The 18,869-nt window shown below is 37.7% G+C and overlaps 3 protein-coding genes and 1 pseudogene across 9 annotated transcripts in view; 2 read left to right on the forward strand and 2 right to left on the reverse strand.

The window, feature by feature from the left end:
- The window catches only part of LOC146452599 (uncharacterized), a 19,120-nt gene extending 15,047 nt beyond the window's left edge, over positions 1-4,073 (forward strand). For all 4 annotated transcript variants that reach the window (XM_085097265.1, XM_085097263.1, XM_085097262.1 and 1 more), the window contains 2 exons: positions 699-824; positions 3,767-4,073. In XM_085097265.1, coding sequence (XP_084953391.1) covers positions 699-824; positions 3,767-3,892 — 252 coding nt within the window. In that variant the 3' untranslated portion in view covers positions 3,893-4,073. The remainder of the gene's footprint in view (positions 1-698; positions 825-3,766) is intronic.
- Positions 3,835-14,187, reverse strand: LOC146452601 (tubulin-specific chaperone E-like). Its single transcript, XM_085097260.1, has 17 exons — positions 13,962-14,187; positions 12,845-12,929; positions 12,212-12,403; positions 11,561-11,649; positions 11,299-11,398; positions 10,726-10,828; positions 10,562-10,635; positions 9,651-9,767; positions 8,841-8,905; positions 8,168-8,238; positions 7,308-7,383; positions 7,071-7,144; positions 6,829-6,985; positions 6,296-6,364; positions 5,295-5,354; positions 4,520-4,611; positions 3,835-4,363 (listed from the first exon to the last, which is right to left on the reverse strand). The coding sequence occupies exons 1-17, from the start codon at positions 14,047-14,049 to the stop codon at positions 4,274-4,276; spliced, it is 1,602 nt and encodes a 533-aa protein (XP_084953386.1). The 5' UTR covers positions 14,050-14,187; the 3' UTR covers positions 3,835-4,273.
- A 61-nt stretch (positions 14,188-14,248) lies between these two features.
- On the forward strand, positions 14,249-17,582 carry LOC146452602 (selenoprotein H-like; annotated as a pseudogene). Of its 3 annotated transcripts, none has more exons than XR_014859630.1 (5): positions 14,249-14,403; positions 15,600-15,745; positions 15,827-15,939; positions 16,412-16,720; positions 16,958-17,582. The product of XR_014859630.1 is annotated as a selenoprotein H-like, transcript variant X2 (transcript). The 3 variants fall into 3 exon arrangements; XR_014859631.1 differs by lacking the exon at positions 16,958-17,582 and adding an exon at positions 16,754-16,931; XR_014859629.1 differs by lacking the exon at positions 16,958-17,582 and having other exon boundaries at positions 16,412-16,931.
- Positions 17,583-18,662: 1,080 nt separating this feature from the next.
- The window catches only part of LOC146452603 (uncharacterized), a 1,435-nt gene continuing 1,228 nt past the window's right edge, over positions 18,663-18,869 (reverse strand). The window contains exon 1 of the mRNA XM_085097261.1: positions 18,663-18,869. This exon is cut by the window's right edge and continues 1,228 nt beyond it. The gene's annotated coding sequence lies outside the window, so the exon portion shown is untranslated.

An 18,869-nucleotide genomic window follows, 5' to 3' on the forward strand; every position in this document is an offset into this window, starting at 1 on the left:
CATTATTATTGTTATTATTGTTATTATTATTATTATTATTATTATTACTACTATTATTATTATTATTATTATATAGGATTTTTTTGTTATTTGTTATTTAGGATTTTTTTGTAACAGCAAGTTGATTGTAAATAGGATTTTAATTGAGGTTTTGTAATAAAGATTTTATTATTATTATTATTATTATTATTATTATTATCATTATTATTATTACTATTATCATTATTATTTTTAACCTCAAATATTAAGGAGTCTAATGGGCAGTTAGTCACAAAGGAAACTCTACTGATTCAGTGTGAAGTATACCCCATTACCCGTTTCTTTTATCCTGAGAGGGAAATAATTCAGTTTTTAACCAAAACGAGACGCGGAGGGGGCAAGTAAAAACCATTTTAGATAAGTACAATGCCACCAGCCACAGCAACATAATAAATTAATAATACATTATAAATTTGTACAGCGGATAATTCTATGATGAAATGGTCAAATGCGCTGATAACGTTTCTTGGTTCTTTTATTTATTTATTTATTTATTTATTATTATTATTTTTTTAATAAAACGATTGTTCAACTCGCACTTGTTGGATATGGAATGATTACAACCAATTTGGCGCTACGCGCGGAACACGGGTAGCACCGCAACACAGATATAACAAACCCTAGGGTCAATCTTCTGATCAATCTGTATTTGTTTGCAGTGCAATCTTGGAAAGCGTTGTGATGAGGATGACGATTGCCCATGCGCAGATCAAAACATCATCTGCAATTACCAACGAGTCTGTAAAGAGCGTAGCACATGGGATTATATTATTCGGCTAAAACCAGTAAGTTAAGAAGCTGATATTTAGCAATTAACTATTTAACTTTTTCGGTTCACAATTAAACTATTTAACAATTGTCCTGCGACATCGCGCGGAATTTCGCCTAATACTACGGCCTCGTCGGCTAAAATCAAGCGATATTCCGCAAGATTGAGCGGGAGAATTGTTTTATTATTCAACACAATAACACCAAATTTCCTACGTTTTCGCGTTATTTAGTGAATAAAAACCCTTTAGGCGGCTGGTTTATCGGAGGCTGAAAGATTGTCCGAAAAATGAACAGTTGCTTAGAGGGCAACTGAGGGCAACCATTATCATCCGTTATACAACGGCGGATCAGTGTTAACCTCGCGTTTTGATTGCGTAGTTTGTGATTAGAGTATAGACACACCGATGACGTTATTGACGCACGAGATCGATCCAGCCAGAGTGATTGGTCAACAAAGTTCTGCAAACTGTTCTTACGAGTAGCGGACAAACATAGGCAAATTTTCACAGGAAAGCAAAACTGCCAGATAAAAAAATTGGACAAAAACCGTTGCAAGTGACCTCAACCAGGTTAAAAAAAGCTAGAACTTTGTTGCGATGTGCAAAGGAAGGAAATGTTTGTCCAAGTATGTCACCGATAGAAATCCGGTAATGGCGAGTAATCGATCACAAATCGCAGTGAAGCGACTGACATGCTGTAATATTTTGAGTCATAAATTCCTTCTGGTAAAAAGGTTAGTTTTGAAAATATTGTCAGTAAAATCACAATTGCGTGTGTGTAGTAGTAGCTTGTAGTCTAAAAGTTTGCTTGAAAGTTTTTGACTCGACTCAGTCAACATGAAGCTCGCTAACGAAATGTGGTCAAACGTCTTGGTTATTTTATAAAACAAACATTTCATTTTGCCGTGGGTCTGTACTTTGAGAACGCACAGATCAACACAGAGGACGTCAAAACGTGGTGAGAACATCACGGTCACGCTACTCACCGCGTAGTTTACGTGAAACGGCAAACGTCATCGTTTCACGTAAAATAGCGTGAACCTTTTGACTTTGGCTTTAATTTTGCGAGTGTCGATGAAGCTGTTTTGCAACTCGCTGTGGTAATGCAGCTATCAATTTAAAGCCGGCGGGGGGGGGGGGGGGGGAGGCAGGGCATGGAGTGGGGATTTGACATTTTTCAAAATTTTGCCGTCAGATTCCCTACCCATGGGCAAACCATTCCAGTCAAATGCACAAAAATTTCCCCACCCCGAGCGGCACATTGCTGTCAAATATCCCCAGGCCGGATGCAAGAAAGACGCAGGGAAAACAGGTCGAAATAGAACTCTATAATTTTCACTTCTTAACGTTGCTACATCTTCAAAGGATCTGCGTCTCAAACACTTTGTATATCGAATTAGTCAACACTGAGCTAAATCAACAGAATCTTTGAGAAACAGTTCGTGTTTTCTGCAAAGGCTGCAGAAAGCATAACGATTCAAAATGAAAGAAAGCTGTTTCTCTATTAAAACAAGAATAACAGTTTCAAACGCCGGAATATCAAACGCTCTTAAAATTGTCTTTGGTTTAAGTTTTACTTCTTTTCTTGTTTCTCATAAAACAGCATAAAATAAATTATTGGCAGCTATAATTAAAATGCGAGATCATTTTTTAAAACATTTTAGTCCCATATAGCACTGAAGTCGTTTCATAACTTGAGTATTGACCATCGCAAATTGTCAGTAGAATTTTACGATATAACACTGTCAGCGAAAATGAACGTTTGTACTGGAAGATTTACCAGACTTCGCTACATCTTAAACAAAGCCAGCGCCTTGTATTTCCACTAGAAACATCTTCCTCAAGATGAACACAGATTATGTGCCACCATAAAAGACAACCATCGCATGAAATCCAGGAAATCGTGTTCGCTTCGCAGTCTGGAGGATCGGCCTTGCCACAGTTCCTGACGCTCGATTGTTTACTTGTTGAACCACTAGCATTCTTGTCCCCACCGCTGACCAAAAGATCGGAGGCTCTGGAAACGAGGATGAACCACTAGCTGTTTGAAGCTGTTTGAAGAGCTGACGTACAACACATGCGTGACACCGGACAAACAATTTTGGTCTCAGTCTCTTTCACTCAGGTCGACGTTCAAATATCCTCACGTCGAGCGAAGACAGATTCAAATATCCCCTCCCCCGGGAAGGCAAGATCAGTCAAAAGTCCCACCCCAGGGACAACAATCACAATCAAATCCCCACCCCATGCCCTGCCCTTCCCCCTCCCCCCCCCCCGCCGGCTTTAAATTGATAGGTGCATAAGTTCATGGAGAAAAGTGCAGTAAGAAGTGAGTTTTGAAGGATTTTTAAACACGAAACTTAATTTGCCCTAGTATGCCTTGCCGCAAAAATTATTGGGGTACTTGTTTTCAACAATTAACTACTTATATGTATAAGAAAAAAAGAAGAAATACTTACGTAGTTCTCATGTAGCCGGCGAACGCGAAATCGTTTTCACGTAGAAACAGCAACCGGCAAACGCGAAAAATGGCGGGAAAATCGTGGTCACGTGGTCATTTTTGCCGTTTGCGTTTCACGTATACGCGATGCTAAATCTCTCTAGTGTCACGTTTTGACTTCATCTGTACGTTGTAATTGAAAGTATTTCATATATCAGAAAACAGACGTATGGCAAAATGGAGTCTATTTGTTAACTATACCAACCTTCCGATTAATTTCTAAAACGCGCGCACCTTACTGTGGAAAAGACAAAAAGACAACCAGTGATAAGTAGTGATATCGCAGAGGTCGCGCCTGAATTTTTTTCAGGCTTTCGTTTCGCAATTACATATTTGCGTACAAAACTGCGATGATCATTCACTTAGTCATTCTTTCATCTGCAGTTCAAATACGTGTATTTCACATATTCCACTTCCAAATAAAGTTTTTTTTTACGTATTCCGTTTTTGTTTACAGTGCTTCCGGCGATACAAGAGCGCATGTGAGAGCGACTCCGACTGTGATTGTGGCGGCAAACTAGTTTGTGAGGACAATGAATGCGTTGAGAGAAAACGACTCGGCCTAATCGCACGAAGATATTAAGCATCCACCAACCTCCAAGCTTTTAACACATCACCCACCAGTATAATTTGCTTGACTTCAGTTTAAAAGAAACCACAAAAACCCGCAGATGTCGATTCTCCTTGGCATAGTTTATTAAACACGATATACATTTCTTGGAAACTCTAGAGGTTTCTTAAAATAAAACAAAGTTAGACTGTTATGTCGTTTTGTTGATTTGCTTTTATTTGGCGGGGGGGGGGGGGGGGAGGGGGGCGTCTGGTGTCTTTCCCCAGTCTCACTCCACATTTCTACGTTCGCTCCATATTTTTCCATTCAAAAATGGGATTCGCTGAGAACTTTGAGAAACGAGTTCTGTTTCTGTAGTAGGTCACGTTAACCAGCTTCAATTCAAGACTTGAGTCACCATCGTAGGTAAATAGTGTCTCCAGTTTGTACGGAATAAAATGTAAGTTGTCGCAAGTCGTCATCTAACTCGACTTCACGACCAAGCTGTAAACAAAAGCAAACAAATAATGCATGTATGCAGCTGACAAGCAATTTGAAACGCAAATAAAACTCAAAGGGACGAAAGCTCCCGCCACTTCCTCAAAGGTCGAATCAAAACTAATCGTTAGGTGCTCCGAAGGTCGTTATCAAAGCATTTACCTTGCTGTCCACGGAGGATAACCTTTGGTCGGAGCTGTCCACCTTGAATAGCCGATAAAGAAGCCCTTTAAGTTTTCCTACTGTCATAGTTCCTGTGAAAGACAATGAAGTTCAAGTCAATTGCCGCAGAAACAACTGCAGAAGGCAAAAAATCTAACTATCAACTTCAACCAAATGAGAAACCAATGAATGATTCACAGTTATTGACACGTTCTTCCATCTGAATCTGAAGTCTTAAGCTAAATACCACGAGTTGTATTTTCCTGGGGTAATCACTGTTTCTTTTGTTACTTGAGTTGGTTGTAACGTTAGAGTATGTCGAGTATGTGGGTTGAGTGGTATTCAAGGTGATTCCAGGTGACTCCGGAGTCTGTGGATGACCATTCAAATGCAAGTTACTGAGCAGTACTTTTCTGTGGTGCTGCTTATTATGCTGTACAGGATTTTTCTCCCTTTCCAGTCTGTGAATGAAATCCTAAAGTGTGACCATTCAAATGAAAGCTACTGAGCAGTACTTTCCTGTGGTGCTGTTTATTATGCTATACCAAGTGGTTGCAACTTTTGAGTCTGTGAATGAAATCCTAAAGTGTGACCATTCAAATGAAAGCTACTGAGCAGTTCTTTCCTGTGGTGCTGTTTATTATGCTGTACCAGGTGGTTTTAACTTTTGAGTCTGTGAATGAAATCCTAAAGCGTGACCATTCAAACGAAAACTACTGAGCAGCATTTTCTAGTGACGCTGATTCCGTTCGATTATTGAAGTCATCCGTTTTACCTGGTAGCTTTTTTGTCACAGATTTCTTGTCTGGAGCGTCAGGACATGTGATCGTGACAGCTGAATACAGATCGTGTGAAGGAAACTATCACAAACAAACAAACCTAACGGATATACTCTTGATTCTGGGGGAGCACTGTATGCAACGTCTTACACGGTTGGTCGCGAGGACGAAAGAACAGACAACAGAACAATGCTCCCAACCCTAAAAAAAGATGCAGCTGCAGGTTATCAGGGCCCAGTGAAAATAGAGCTTTTGAAAGGTGCAGGTCTACTAGTCTCCCTCGCAGCTGTTTTTAGTGTCGTCACGCAACGCTCCTCTTTGCGTGACGACACTAAAAACGGCTGCAAGTGAGACTACAGGGGTGCTTACCATTTACATGGAAAACCCGGAAATTCCAGTTGGAAAATCAAATGGTACGCATCATTCAATTTGGAGTACTTCTGAAATTATGGGCTTCTGGTCAAAGTGATGCATTTTTATTGCTCCTTTTAGGATTTACAGGTGATGTTCATACATTTTGCATGTTATCCATCTTCTGTTAAGACAAAGTAAATCATTTCATATTTATGCCGAAAATTTCCATCCGGGTGGTTTGCGTAAATGGCAAGCACCCCAAGTCTACTGGACTCTGTACCTAAATCGACTGCAGCTGTCATATGGCAACAGGATAGAATGTGACTAAATTGCACAAAAATCAACATATCTTTGAAAAACAAGGAAACAAAATACAAACAAAAAAAGCGCAAGGGCAATAGGCCATTTCCGAGTTGCTATGAACCTCCTTATGAAAGCGAGGCTAAGTGCAAAGTTTTTATTGTGAAAATTAGTTTTCATTCAAATGCAAACAAAACTAATTTTCATATGTAAAGCTTTGCACTTAGCCTCGCTTTCATAATGAGGTTCATAGCAACTCGGAAATGGCCTTTTCAATCTCACGAGACTAAATCTTAGCTGCCCAGAAACAAAGTAAATATTTATCATTTTAAGTGAAGGATACAAATCAATGAATCTTTTAAAGTTTTTGAAGTGGTCTGACTGCATTCAGCTTCAGGAGGAACTCCATGAACTGAAAAAATAAATTCAAACATCAGTACAACATGAGCAAGATGCTTGAATTCCGATTGGTTTTGAAAAACCTTTTCTGTTACAGAAAACTACAAAGCAGTTTATATACAATCAGGTAAGCGCCTGTGAAGAATTTTTTTGAAAAAATCAAACACTGGATAGAATAACATCAACACAATTTCTATGAAATGGTTTCTAAGAAAAAGAAAGGGCGAGAAAAGAAACATTGACAAATAGATAAATACTTCCGAGCGAGCGTTCATCACATCCTTCCAGTGATCGCCATTTTGCAACGAGCCACTACAAGTTCTAAAACGTGATGGAGGACGTAGAACTTAAAAGGGCTGTCTTAGATGTTGGAGCTACTTTAAGGTGTATACAGAGATGTATATTAAACTTGGAAACACCCGGGGGAAGGGAAAAAGACAGCTTTTTGTTAAACATTCTATGGGGATGGTTTAAAACCTTTGACAAGTTCCTCGTATCTTGGATGTAACTCTACAAACGCAGGCTTTAGTGTGCTGCTCTGTCCTTCAGCAGTGCTTCCGCCAGCATTAATCCAAGACTGGGCGTACTTCTTTAGATAAGCTCTCTCTGCCGTTTCTCTTTCTTTTGGATTAACCTAAAAACGATTGAAATAAACATTAACAGATTTTTAACAATCAGTAGAGAGCGCTTCACTGATGAATGTCTCGTTATAAACTCACCATACTTCCATTGAGGGAGGTTAATGAAGGAAGGCGAGCCAACAGTTCCTGGCGACTGGCAAACGTAGTTTCCTCTGAGAAAACAAAACGAGGCCCTGTATTATTATTACTGGTTGGTGAAACAATAGTCAGAAAAGATGTCTGCTCTTGCAGGCTACTGTGCCATACATGTGACAGGAAAACAGTACAAAGCTGACTTAAACAAAGCCTCTCTTCAGACTGTAACGCGGCTCTTACCTTGAAAAAGAGGATTGGAAATAAACCGCAGCTCATTCAGTGAAGGAAGATGGTTTAACTCATTGATACTTTGAATCTGAAAATATAGGCAGCTTAATGGTAAATGTTTATAGAAGGCAATACCAGATTGAGCAAGTCTAAGCCGAGTATATTTTACAGCAGTTAAAGCGAGTAAAGGTGAAGTGTCACTCTTACGGTACCAGCAAAAAGTAAGTAGACAGTCTCTTTCGAGTTCAATAGTCAAACTTCACGAAAAATTGAGTATCGAAGATTCAGGCTCAAACATCGGGAATCGATTCCATTATTAAGTCTCGTGAGTAAGAGACTGAAAATAATGAGCTTGTCCACTCTTACAGTACAGGCAAATAGTAAGTTGACAGTTTCTTTCGAGTTCAATAGTCAAACTTCACGTAAAATTGAGTATCGAAGATTCAGGCTCAATCATTGGGAATCGATTCATCTGTTGAGTCTCATGAGCTAGCTGCTTCCTCCAAACGCGCCAAACAACAACTTCATTCGCACTTTTCCTTCCGATACACAAAGCAACGCAAAGATGCAAGTGTACGTGCATTTTGCAGCTGATTTTTTCTAGGTGGACGGTAGAATTCAAACCTTTTACGCTAATCGACAAAACGTTGTGACTCCAAGAGATTGTTGCCCAACTCAGTGGGTAGAAGTAAAAAGGTTGCGCGGCTCCTGTGATGATCAAATAACAAACAGCAAGTGCCATGACGTTTCCCTTCCAAGAACCGTCGGAAATATTCTTCCTCGCACTGTGTTATCGACTTACTGAGTAATATGGCTACAATGAACAACCATGACACCATATAATTAAAGCAATATACATTAAATGTTCTCACCTCACTTATTTTGTTTTTGCTGAGGGAGAGTGATCGTAAAGCTGGAAACAGAGGCTTGCTACCTTGTTCATCTGAAAAGAAACAAACGAAATATCAAAATCCATCTTTCACTGTCACATGTACAGGACCCTCCTGAAAACCACCGTCAGGTGATTGGAGGCCTGCTCTTAAAATATTGTTTTTATTATTAGAGCGGTTTTCAATTGAGTGTCGAAAGTAATTGCGTTTTTCCTTTGGTTTTGCATTACTACGCTCTGTGATTGGTTGATAAAACTCGCGCCACTTTCTGAACCAATGAGATGTAAAACCAAAACCAATCGTGCCTCGCTCGCATGCGTTTTCCTGCGCTTGGCGCCGGTTACATGAATTTGCTTTGAATTCTGATTGGTTCATTGCGCTGTTTGCACCTGTTGTGATTGGCCAGAGTAATTACTTTGGTTTTGGTTTTATGACACTCAATTGGAAACCGCTCTATTACTACTAGAGTAACGATAACTGCACTGAACCAACTACAGTGGAACTTCAATTTAACAAAGTGCCACGGGACTGGGGAAATTGGTTCATTATATTGAGGTTCTGTTCCATACATTTTAAACGGACGGGGTGGAGAGTATTATTCTTTATACCGAGGACTTGGTTATATAGAGTTTCCACGGTAATACAAAACACAAACCTTGGACTTTGTTTCCTAATTCCACACTGGTTATACCATTGTCATTCAAAATTAGTTGACTGAGTCTGAAAGATAAGTGGAAAATTAGCTATATGAGATTATATTTTATGAGGAACTAGAACAAACCTATTTTCTGTTTGTTAAATTTCAAGCATCGGATTATTTGGAATACAGAGAAGGCACAGTGAAAACAACTCAACCAATTTGGCTAAGATTTGATCCTTGGACACGGGAATTTATATGGATGAGTTTGTTAATGGTTCTTGTCCTTGCTGGTTTCTCCCAAGGTTATCTCTAGTAGTTTTCTTCCCTCCAAAACAACTAACTTTAATTAATTTTATTAATTTTAATTATTAAAATTCCAATTTGATCCAGATTTGGCTTATAATGGTAGGATGTTCTGCTCCTCCCCCTCCCACCCCCCCCCCCCAAAAAAAAACAAGAAAACAAACACACATATACCTTCCCCTCCAAACATAATAGACCATTTCCGAGTTGCTTCGAACCTCATTATGAAAGCGAGGCTAAGTGCTAAGTTTTTGTTATGAAAATTAGTTTTCATTCATATCCAAACAAAACTAATTTTCGTATGAAAAGTTTTGCACTTAGCCTCAATTTCATAGTGAGGTTAACAGCAACTCGGAAATGGCCCATTAAAAAGTTCAAGGGAGAAGGGTGGGGGGGGCTTCATCATCAACTGAAATTTTCAGAGGGGTAGGGTGTAATATAAAGACCAACCATGACGGGGATAGGAACAACTCAACAAGGTAAAGCTCAGCATTCCAAACATTTGTGTAACTCACACCTTACCTTGGCAAGTTTCCTAGTCTTAAAACTGTTGTCCACTCTGACAACTGGTTTCCTTGTAAGTTGAGAAGAGTTATATTTTGGAGACCTTGTAGTTGACAAACTTGACCATCTTTTTGTCTAAAAAATCAAGTTTCACATTATTTGTATTGCCTGCATCCATTTACAATGTAGCCCCTCTCGCAGACGCTCTTTTGGCTCGTCACGCAATCTTTTCCCCCCAATGTCCAATTATTATTTCTGAAAAATGCATGGTTGCCCCTAATTTACTCCTTGGATTCTAATAACTTTGGTTAAGATCTGCTTAACTGGCATAGTCATAAGCCACTCAAAATATCTTTGTATTAGTAGGCAACGTCGTTAAGAAACCCATATTTTTCAGACCATCCTGTGATGTGCAGAACGGGATGGTCCACGTATATTAATGTACGTGCAATAGGACAAGGAAGCACTGTCCTTAACACAATACAACTACTCAGTCTAATCAAGATGTTGTAAGAATATATAAGATTTCTAAAAGATTCTTGCGAGATCTTGGAAGAATCGTAAACTGTATTATAATAATTCTATCATATTCTTTCAAGATTCTTACAGCATCTTGTAACATTTTAACAAAATTTTAACAAAATCTTGTAAGAACCTTAAACAGCATCATAAGATTTATTGTAAGTATCTTATAAGAATTTGCAATATCTTATAAGTTCTTTTAAGAAACTTACAAGAATCGCTCATAGTCAAGTATCTTACAAGATTCTTACAAGGTTCTTACAAGTATCTTTATAAGAGAATTACTAAGATCTTGTTAAGAAACTTAATAAGAATCTTGTAAGATTCTTGATAAGATTTCCACTGGGGAGACCATCTTAGATCATCAAGCTATTTAAGTAAATTTATGCCATTTTGTGAAAAATTACCTAAGATTTTTTAGACAGTTGTGACAAACATGGAGTTCTTTGAGTGATGGCATCATGCTCACAATAACCTCAACCTGTTGAATGAAAAAAATCTTCATGTCGATAAGGCTCCACTTTTGGCAATTTTACAAACTTTCTCAAATACAAAATTAAGACATCTTTACCTCTTCCCAACAAAGTCGCATTCTGTTTAGAAATATGACTGATATTGAGGTAAATGAAGGCAATAGCTTCTCTGGAACACTTGGTAATTTGAGAAGATTCTCCCTAAAAGAAAGGACAGTGAATGATTTACTTGATATTTAATTTTTCTCTGATAGCAATGTGAAGCACCACCAAAAATGATAATCCACTATTTTAATATAGTTTTATATTGTAATCAGTTATTTTCACACGACCCCACAAGCTCTTCAAGCTTTAAACCCCATCGTGTTTAAATAAGGGATATGTATGTATGTATGTATGTATGTATGTATGTATGTATGTATGTATGTATGTATGTATGTATGTATGTATGTATGTATGTATGTATGTATGTATGTATAGAGGTGAAACTAGAATGTCTGTAAGTAACTCACTGCTGTAAGTTTAATAAGAATAGAGGAGTATTCAAATTATTCTTTGCTCTCCAAACAGAAGTCAAAGCCATGCCTTCTACACATCAGTCCTCAGTGCAGGGAACAAATAAAATATTACAATGCAAAACACTACAGTAACTGAAACAGCTCTGTACTTACGATAAATTAAGTGTCTGGAGATGTCGCAGATCTTTTGTGATTGATGCCACATCATTCCAGGATGAGAGCAGAGTTTTAGAAAGGTCAAGCTCTGATATATCTGAAGTTATGTTAAGAAAATTAAAAACAAACTTGCAGCATGAAAAAATGTCTTGAGAAATCTCATCAAAAGATCATAATACAATCCTTTTGATACAAAAGTCAGCACAGCATAAAATAAGAAACTGCATATCCATTCACTTGATAGTCAATGCCAGGATACGTGGAGCAACTGTACTGAAGTTGTGATCTTTATCAGGTCCATTCACGGCCATGCCTCTTAAACTAACCTCTTTCAGATTTTGGTAGTTACTGAGAACAAAAAATTAATAAAAGAAAAATAACTGAGTTAAACAAACTACCAATAATTATTATTGATGGAAACAGCACGTCTACCAAAGTACAGCGTAAGAGTTGGGGCAATGAAGTTGAAATCCAAAGTTCACCTCTCTTTAAATAGAACTAGATGGATTTATTAATATATGTTTTTCCCAAATTCAGCCTCTAATAATAGTTATTAGGACACATCTTGGACATGGTTTTTGGGACAGATCAGAATACTTAGAAAAATTAAATGTATTCTTCTTCTAAAACATTAATAAGAATTTGATTCTTTTAATTGGGCCATTTGGATATTTTTTTGTCACTAGGCAACAGATACAACAGAATTTTCAGCATATTCCTTTTTCAGAATATGCAGATTATGCCCCCCCATCCCCCACCAAAAAAATGCCCCTGGTAAGTTTCTGTTGGCCACTTGAAGCCAGTGGCAACGCAAATGAATTGCTCATTAAAACGGTTAGCCCAAACACCTTATTTCTTTCTAAAATGTACTATCACATGTAAGTCTACTGTGTATGACATCATTTCATACCTTTGTTTTTCCTGAATAGAATCTGCTCCAACCATTTCCACAGGCTTCATCTTGTTTTTTCCACTCACAATAAACATGTCCTCTTCATTGATGCCATCACCACCCTGTCCATAACGCTGCTTAAGAGCTTCAATCACGCTGATTCCAAAGTCCACTTTCTTTGGTCTTACAAAGGAGCCACTCTTTGGATGTCTGTAACAATATCATATAACAGTGTAATTTCAATTGAGGAGCTGGAGGCATAGAGAGTTTTAACATGTACAAATAGTGCTGAAAAACTCAAAATACAAAATATATTTAAATATATTCACCCGAAAGGCATTGTGCATTTATTATTGTTTACAAATGCTTCTATTGTTCAGTCTTGTAATCTGATTGGTTTACCATCTGGAATAATCTCGCTGGTATTAAAATTTTTGCATATTCAACATAAATCAGAGCAATCGGTTTCTCTTCAGTTGTTCTGACAACTGTGGAGTGTAAAGCATCTTGGATGAAGGTGGGCCTTTGATGTAATCATTCCCATTTTCCAATTCAAGAACTCTGTAATGTGATAATTTTACACATTTTCATTTTGAAATAAGCACAAAGATTATTGTGTACACCATTCAAATAGCGAACAACATCAAATACCTGCAGTCAAAGTACTTGATTCCTTCATGAGTTCCATCATGTTTGCCTCTATCATGGTCATCCCATTCAATGCCGTACCACTCACCTAAAAAGTGCCACAATTACTGCTTTTTAAACATACAAATTCCCCTGCTAAGAATTTGGCTTAATCTCTGGTTTTTCTCTAATGATTTTTAAATTTTAGATCAGCCCTATAATGGAATACCTCCTAACTTTCCTAAATCTGTAAGAAGCCCAGATAGCGACAGAATCTGATAATCTCTCTCAGATGGGATTCTCCCAGATAATTGTAGCCCTCTCAGAATGTACTGGCACTCCAGTCTGCAGAGTGTGGCAAAACCCAACGAGATCTCACACATGCACTTAATTGTCATGCTCTAAGGAATTGGCCAATGGCCAACAATTTTGCTATCTACAAACAAATATGACTTCCCACTAACATTTACATGTACATAGATCTACATTTACATTGGCAATTTAAGTAAAGGTTGCCCATCTCGCCAATACAGTTCACAAAATTTTTGCGCAGGTCTCCATTAGACTAAGCTGTTGCTGCCTACTATTATTTTGAGAGGGTTGAGATGTGTATTTGAGATATTTGGCTAAAAGTGTGAGTCTTGTTTTAGCACAATCAAATATACCAGGCTGACCTTCCAACTTCTTTCACTGCTACATCTTCAGAACCATTTGCTTGGACTGTTATTTTGATAGCAGGGAGAGAGGATGGGGCAAGTGCCAATAAGGAAGAAGTGCCAAGATTTCAGATTTCCAGAGATCTGAGCTTAATATAGCATAACTTAGACAAGACTGTTACAGTCTATTTAAATATCTTGCTGAGGAACATTTCTGCAGCGGGTAGCCATCATTTTTTGTCTCTCGTCCCGCTAAAATTTGTGTATGAAACTTTTTTCTGGTTACATTATTATAAAGTTCAGGACAATCGTACCACAACAATGAAAATAAACTTTTGCATGTCATCATCAGATGTGTTTCTCTTGTAAGCTCTGAGATGCATATGGGTGATGAAAGTAACAGACTCTCTATTGATTTAAAGGTCTGCTTGCGTTCCATGCTTACACAACTATTTATCTGGGTCATATATAGTCAAATTACTCACCTGAGGTGGGTGGAACAAGTCCTACATATCTGATTTCTCCCCTAAAACCCTCGCAAAGTACTCGCTTTCCAATATTTTCATCCGCCATGTTGACAACTTCGAAAATTTTGGACAGCGGTATCAGGTGTTACAAAAGAAACCTGTATTTTGATTGGTTCACGTCAGTGAACTTCAAAATTAGCCAATAGGAATGGTTTTTATATTAAAGAAACTTTTTGGCGGCGATTTGCAGCTTTTTGCGCAGTTCAGCATTGAATCCTTGTGAATCCTCGTCAAATTAACTGAAAATGCCTCGTGGGCGTAAACGGAAGGAGGACGATAATTCTGGATCAGGAAGAGATAAGACTGCAGGTAGTGAGGAAATTGAATTTCCTGATAAAAAGAGCCCGGTGAAAAAGCGAAAAGCACATGACAACAGTTTGACATTCAAGATCGAACACTGGTACGTATGTGGACAATTTCTGCGGCAAAACTTCCGAAATCAATGAAAATGGATTAGTTGATGTCTGGTGTATTCTGTTTGAATATGAACATTGCATAGATATGAAATTTATTGAACGAACATGGGAATTCGTAGGGTCCCTCGCAGAAGCTCTTTTGGCTCGTCACGCAATCTTACGTTCGGAGGAAAGGTTGCGTGACGAGGAGGGAGGGAGGGAGGGAGGGAGGCTAGGTAATTCATTGGGCAAATTTAATTGAGAGGGGAACCACCCTCCCCAAAACCTCTTCCCAACCTACTGCCATGTATGGCTCCATTTTGGTCAGGTGTTTCATTAAGGGCGGAGCACCAGGCAAATTGACTGTCTGTGAACATGACTTTCCCCAGCTGCTTTTAACATCTCATCTGACTTTTTCCATAAAAGAAGAAATCCAAATTAACTATCCTGCCCAGTTGTACTAACCTTTTGCGCAGCTGTTCAAAATCGTAATGTAACTCAAGCAGACCAGTTTTGAAAGTGTATATGGATTTCAGAGGCCAAACTCTCATTGTTCAAAGGGCAGATAACTCTATTCCGTGGTTAAATAGCTATCCATGGGATAAAATGTACTCTAACCAATATATTTTATCAGCTGCATAGTGACTTATCCACTGAATAAAGTTTTCCACTTGGGGGCCAGGTCTGGAAACAGGTACTGGAAATTTATATATTTTGGTCTGAAGTAGTGTAGGGTTTGGAGAACCAAGCCGCACACCCCTCCCGAAAATTTCAAGGGGTACTTCCTGGGGGCTAGAAGATTAAGTGTGGGTATGTATGTGGAAGATTTAAATAAACATTGAGATGCTCAGATTTTGTAAGTGAACCTTCCTTGTTGGCAAAGGTAAAGTTGTCTCAAAAATTATCCGGAAAGGAGCTAATTTCTGCAGCTTTTTGCGTGAGGATTTGTCTTTGGTAGTCAGTAAAATTGGTAAGCATGGTGAGGGATTTTTTTTTTTTTTTTTTTCATTCTAGTGTGAATGGCAACAATGACAGTCCACTGGGAATCACTACAATTAAAAGTTTGGGACTTACGTCAGTGAAAAATGCAATCATTTGTTGGGATTTGAAGTTCAGGGTCTTGAATGTTATTGAAAGGCGCTGTAAACAAAGAAAAGATTTATTTATTTATTAATTTGCACTATTCCTGCCTTTTCCTCAGTAAATCCTGACAAGTGTACAAACGGAATGCTGACCAGCTCGCCTCAGATCTGGTGAAGGCATTCCCCAGCGCCAAACTTCTTATCAATGATACAAAGCCACGTTCCAAGAGTTATGAATTGACTGTCATCAAGGAGAATGGAGAAGGTTGGTAGAAAAGACATTGTTTAAGAATGCTTCAATTTGTTTCCTGTCGATGTCTTTCTTGTTTTGTTTTGTTTTTTTTAGAGTCTCTCATATGGACTGGAATTAAGAAAGGTCCGCCTAGGAAGTTGAAGTTTCCAGTGAACAGCGATCTTATTGATGAGGTGACGAAAATCCTCTAGTACCCAAGCAAAAAGGTAATTTGCCGCAATGTTTTTGACATCTTACAATAAAAAAAATCAACTTTGTTTAACGAGGGTGACACTTTAATTAATAACAGTCTGACGACTGACAAACCTGTGGCCCTCAGATTCCAGATCAAATTGGAATTTGGAAATGTTGGTTTTTGTGGAGGGAGGAAAACCGGAGAACCCGGAGAAAAACCCTCGGAACAAGGACAAGAACCAACCACAAACTCAACCCACATATGACGTCGAGTCCAGGAATCAAACCCGGGCCACATTGGTGGGAGGCAAGTGCTCTCACCACTATGCCATCCCTGCTCCCCAAATAATATTAATTCTGACGTCAGGCATCTTTCATATTACAATGTTATTATGAGACATACATCAAAGAAGGTTGATGCAAATCTGACCAAAAAATGACAAATTGAACTTACAAAATTGAACCAACCCTTTTGCTTAAACTGGTTTCTTCTTTCTTTGGTAGGTTGACCTTGAGTTCTTAAGTTGTGAAGCTTTCAGGTTACACATAAACTGATTTCTGTGGATTGTGCATTGCAACTAAATAAATGACAGTGCATGGCAAAATTGAGTTTTATGCTCTTGCCCTACACTTGAAGATGAAAAGTTGGTGCAGTGCATGTGTCAACAAGATTGGTTTTCTGTAATCTAGTTACACTTCCATGACTGTATCAGAATGGTTACTGTTTCTTATCTGTTTTGTTTCTGTTTACATTTTATATATTGATATCAAAATACAGTATTAGTAGAACAAGACCATATATTTGGACGTATGGTTGCATTTATCTGATAAAGTTTCAATAGGCAGATTTAAATCTTGCAGTGATTTGTGTTAGTTGAGTTGTCGTCTAAGGAAAATGGTTCGATATATATATGAAAATTATGTAAGCTGGTTGTAAATGCTAACAAAAAATTGAATATGAAAGTATATAGTATAAATATCTTAGCAGTTGTGAACATTATAATACATAGTGGTACTCAAGACATTGTCTCATAAAGTTTTGATAGGCAGATTTAAATCTTGCAGTGATTTGTGTAAGTTGAGTTGTCTTCTAAGGAAAATGGTTCGATATATATATGAAAATTATGTAAGCTGGTTGTAAATGCTAACAAAAAATTGAATATGAAAGTATATAGTATAAATACCTTAGCAGTTGTGAACATTATAATACATAGTGGTACTCAAGACATTGTCTATGCCCTCCATAATTTACTACTGAGGCTGTAGGAAGCCCTTTTAAACTAAAATAAAGTCAGTTTTGTCAAGAAATCTCAGAGCCCATTGTTTGTCCATTCAGGAGAATCCCCCTCTACTTTAATCCAAGCTACCAAAAATCCATTAAAACCTAGCTGTAATACAGTATTAACAGTCTTAAAAGCTAGCACGGTTTTTCAGTTACTCTTACACTGTAAGTAACCAGTAGATGTCAGAGCTAGCCAAAGCAGTCCACAGCTTTGTTCATTATAAAAAAAGAACGACATAAACCACAGGTTGATCTTCAAGACAGCTTTGAAAAATTTAGGCTAAACTTTTCAAAATCATTGAGCGGCACAGCAGGGTGCTCTGCACATGACTATGCCCCTTTAAAAGGTTGTATGTTAATTTCCACTTAATTAAAAGAGAAATTTCAAAACTATTAGCTTGCATTTTTTACTTTGCTTCTAACACCTGTACCAGTCAAATGAAAGTAAAGTGAATACTGTCTTGAAAGGTGTTAGTCATCTTGGTTTGAAATTCCTGCTCAAATTAAGAAATGTCACATACATTGACAGCTATGTGATGCAATCATAAGGCACAATTAATTTGAGCTATCTTGAAAGTGAATACTGGTTATATTATGTGGTTGAAAAAGAGGTGATTATACCTTGCTTATGGCTATTTGCTTGGATAAAAACAAAATAAACAAATCCATTTAGTAATATTCTAGAGCAAAATATGTTAGTCATAAATAATTTAATGAATGAAATAATTTGCGAAGGTGTTATTCATCTTGGTTTTAAACTCCTACTCAAATTAAGAATGTGTCACATAGACCGACAGCTATGTGATTCAGTTGTGAGGCACAATTAATTTGAGGTATCAAGTGAACACTGGTTATATTATGTGGTTGAAAAGGTGGTGATCATACCTTGCTTATGGCTATTGCTTGGGTAAAAACAAAAAACAAAATAAATCCATTTAGTAATAATCTAGAGCAAAATATGTTTGTCATAAATAATTTAATGAATGAAATAATTTGCAAATAAATTAAAATTGACAAATGAATTTAAATAAGCAACACATATTAATTTTATAATCAACCTTATATTAGTGATAAATAAAGAAGATAAATTTTAAGCTCTGTCATCAAATAAGAAAGACGTTTTGTATTCAACACATCACTACGTTTTCTACTTGTGTATACTGTACCTGCCAGTATGTGATGGAGGGGGAGGGGGTGGGGTGGTGATTTGGTGTACGTGTAACTGGGCAAATGCGCATTAATATTGACCCCTGGGGGTTACCTAAACTTTATGGATGCAGTCAGCTTCATACCTCCCCACTGGGGGGTCCTTAGCATTTTATCAATTAAATCCCCCCCCCCCCTGCCACGAGCAAACGCACCCCACACCCTGCTCCCCTCTTCTGAAACAACAACATCATACAATTTTTAAAATACATGGTGGATTCAAACAATTTAGAACAAGTGAAAGTGAATAATGTGCGAGAGGAGAGACAAGGATAATAAATAGTTTTAATTCTTAGTAATTCTTTAGTAATATCCCTTGCTATACGATATGTATGATGTGTTGTGCTTTTATATAACTACATTCTGGACTTAACTTACAGGTTTTGTAAACAAACCTCCAATTTAAATAAACAAGAAGTTATATTTCATGAATGGCAGGTATATCAGACTATTTCCTTGCTTCACAGCTCCAAA

The sequence above is a fragment of the Pavona decussata genome, unplaced genomic scaffold (assembly GCF_977016875.1).
Source record: "Pavona decussata unplaced genomic scaffold, jaPavDecu1.1 SCAFFOLD_366, whole genome shotgun sequence".
NCBI lineage: Eukaryota > Metazoa > Cnidaria > Anthozoa > Scleractinia > Agariciidae > Pavona > Pavona decussata.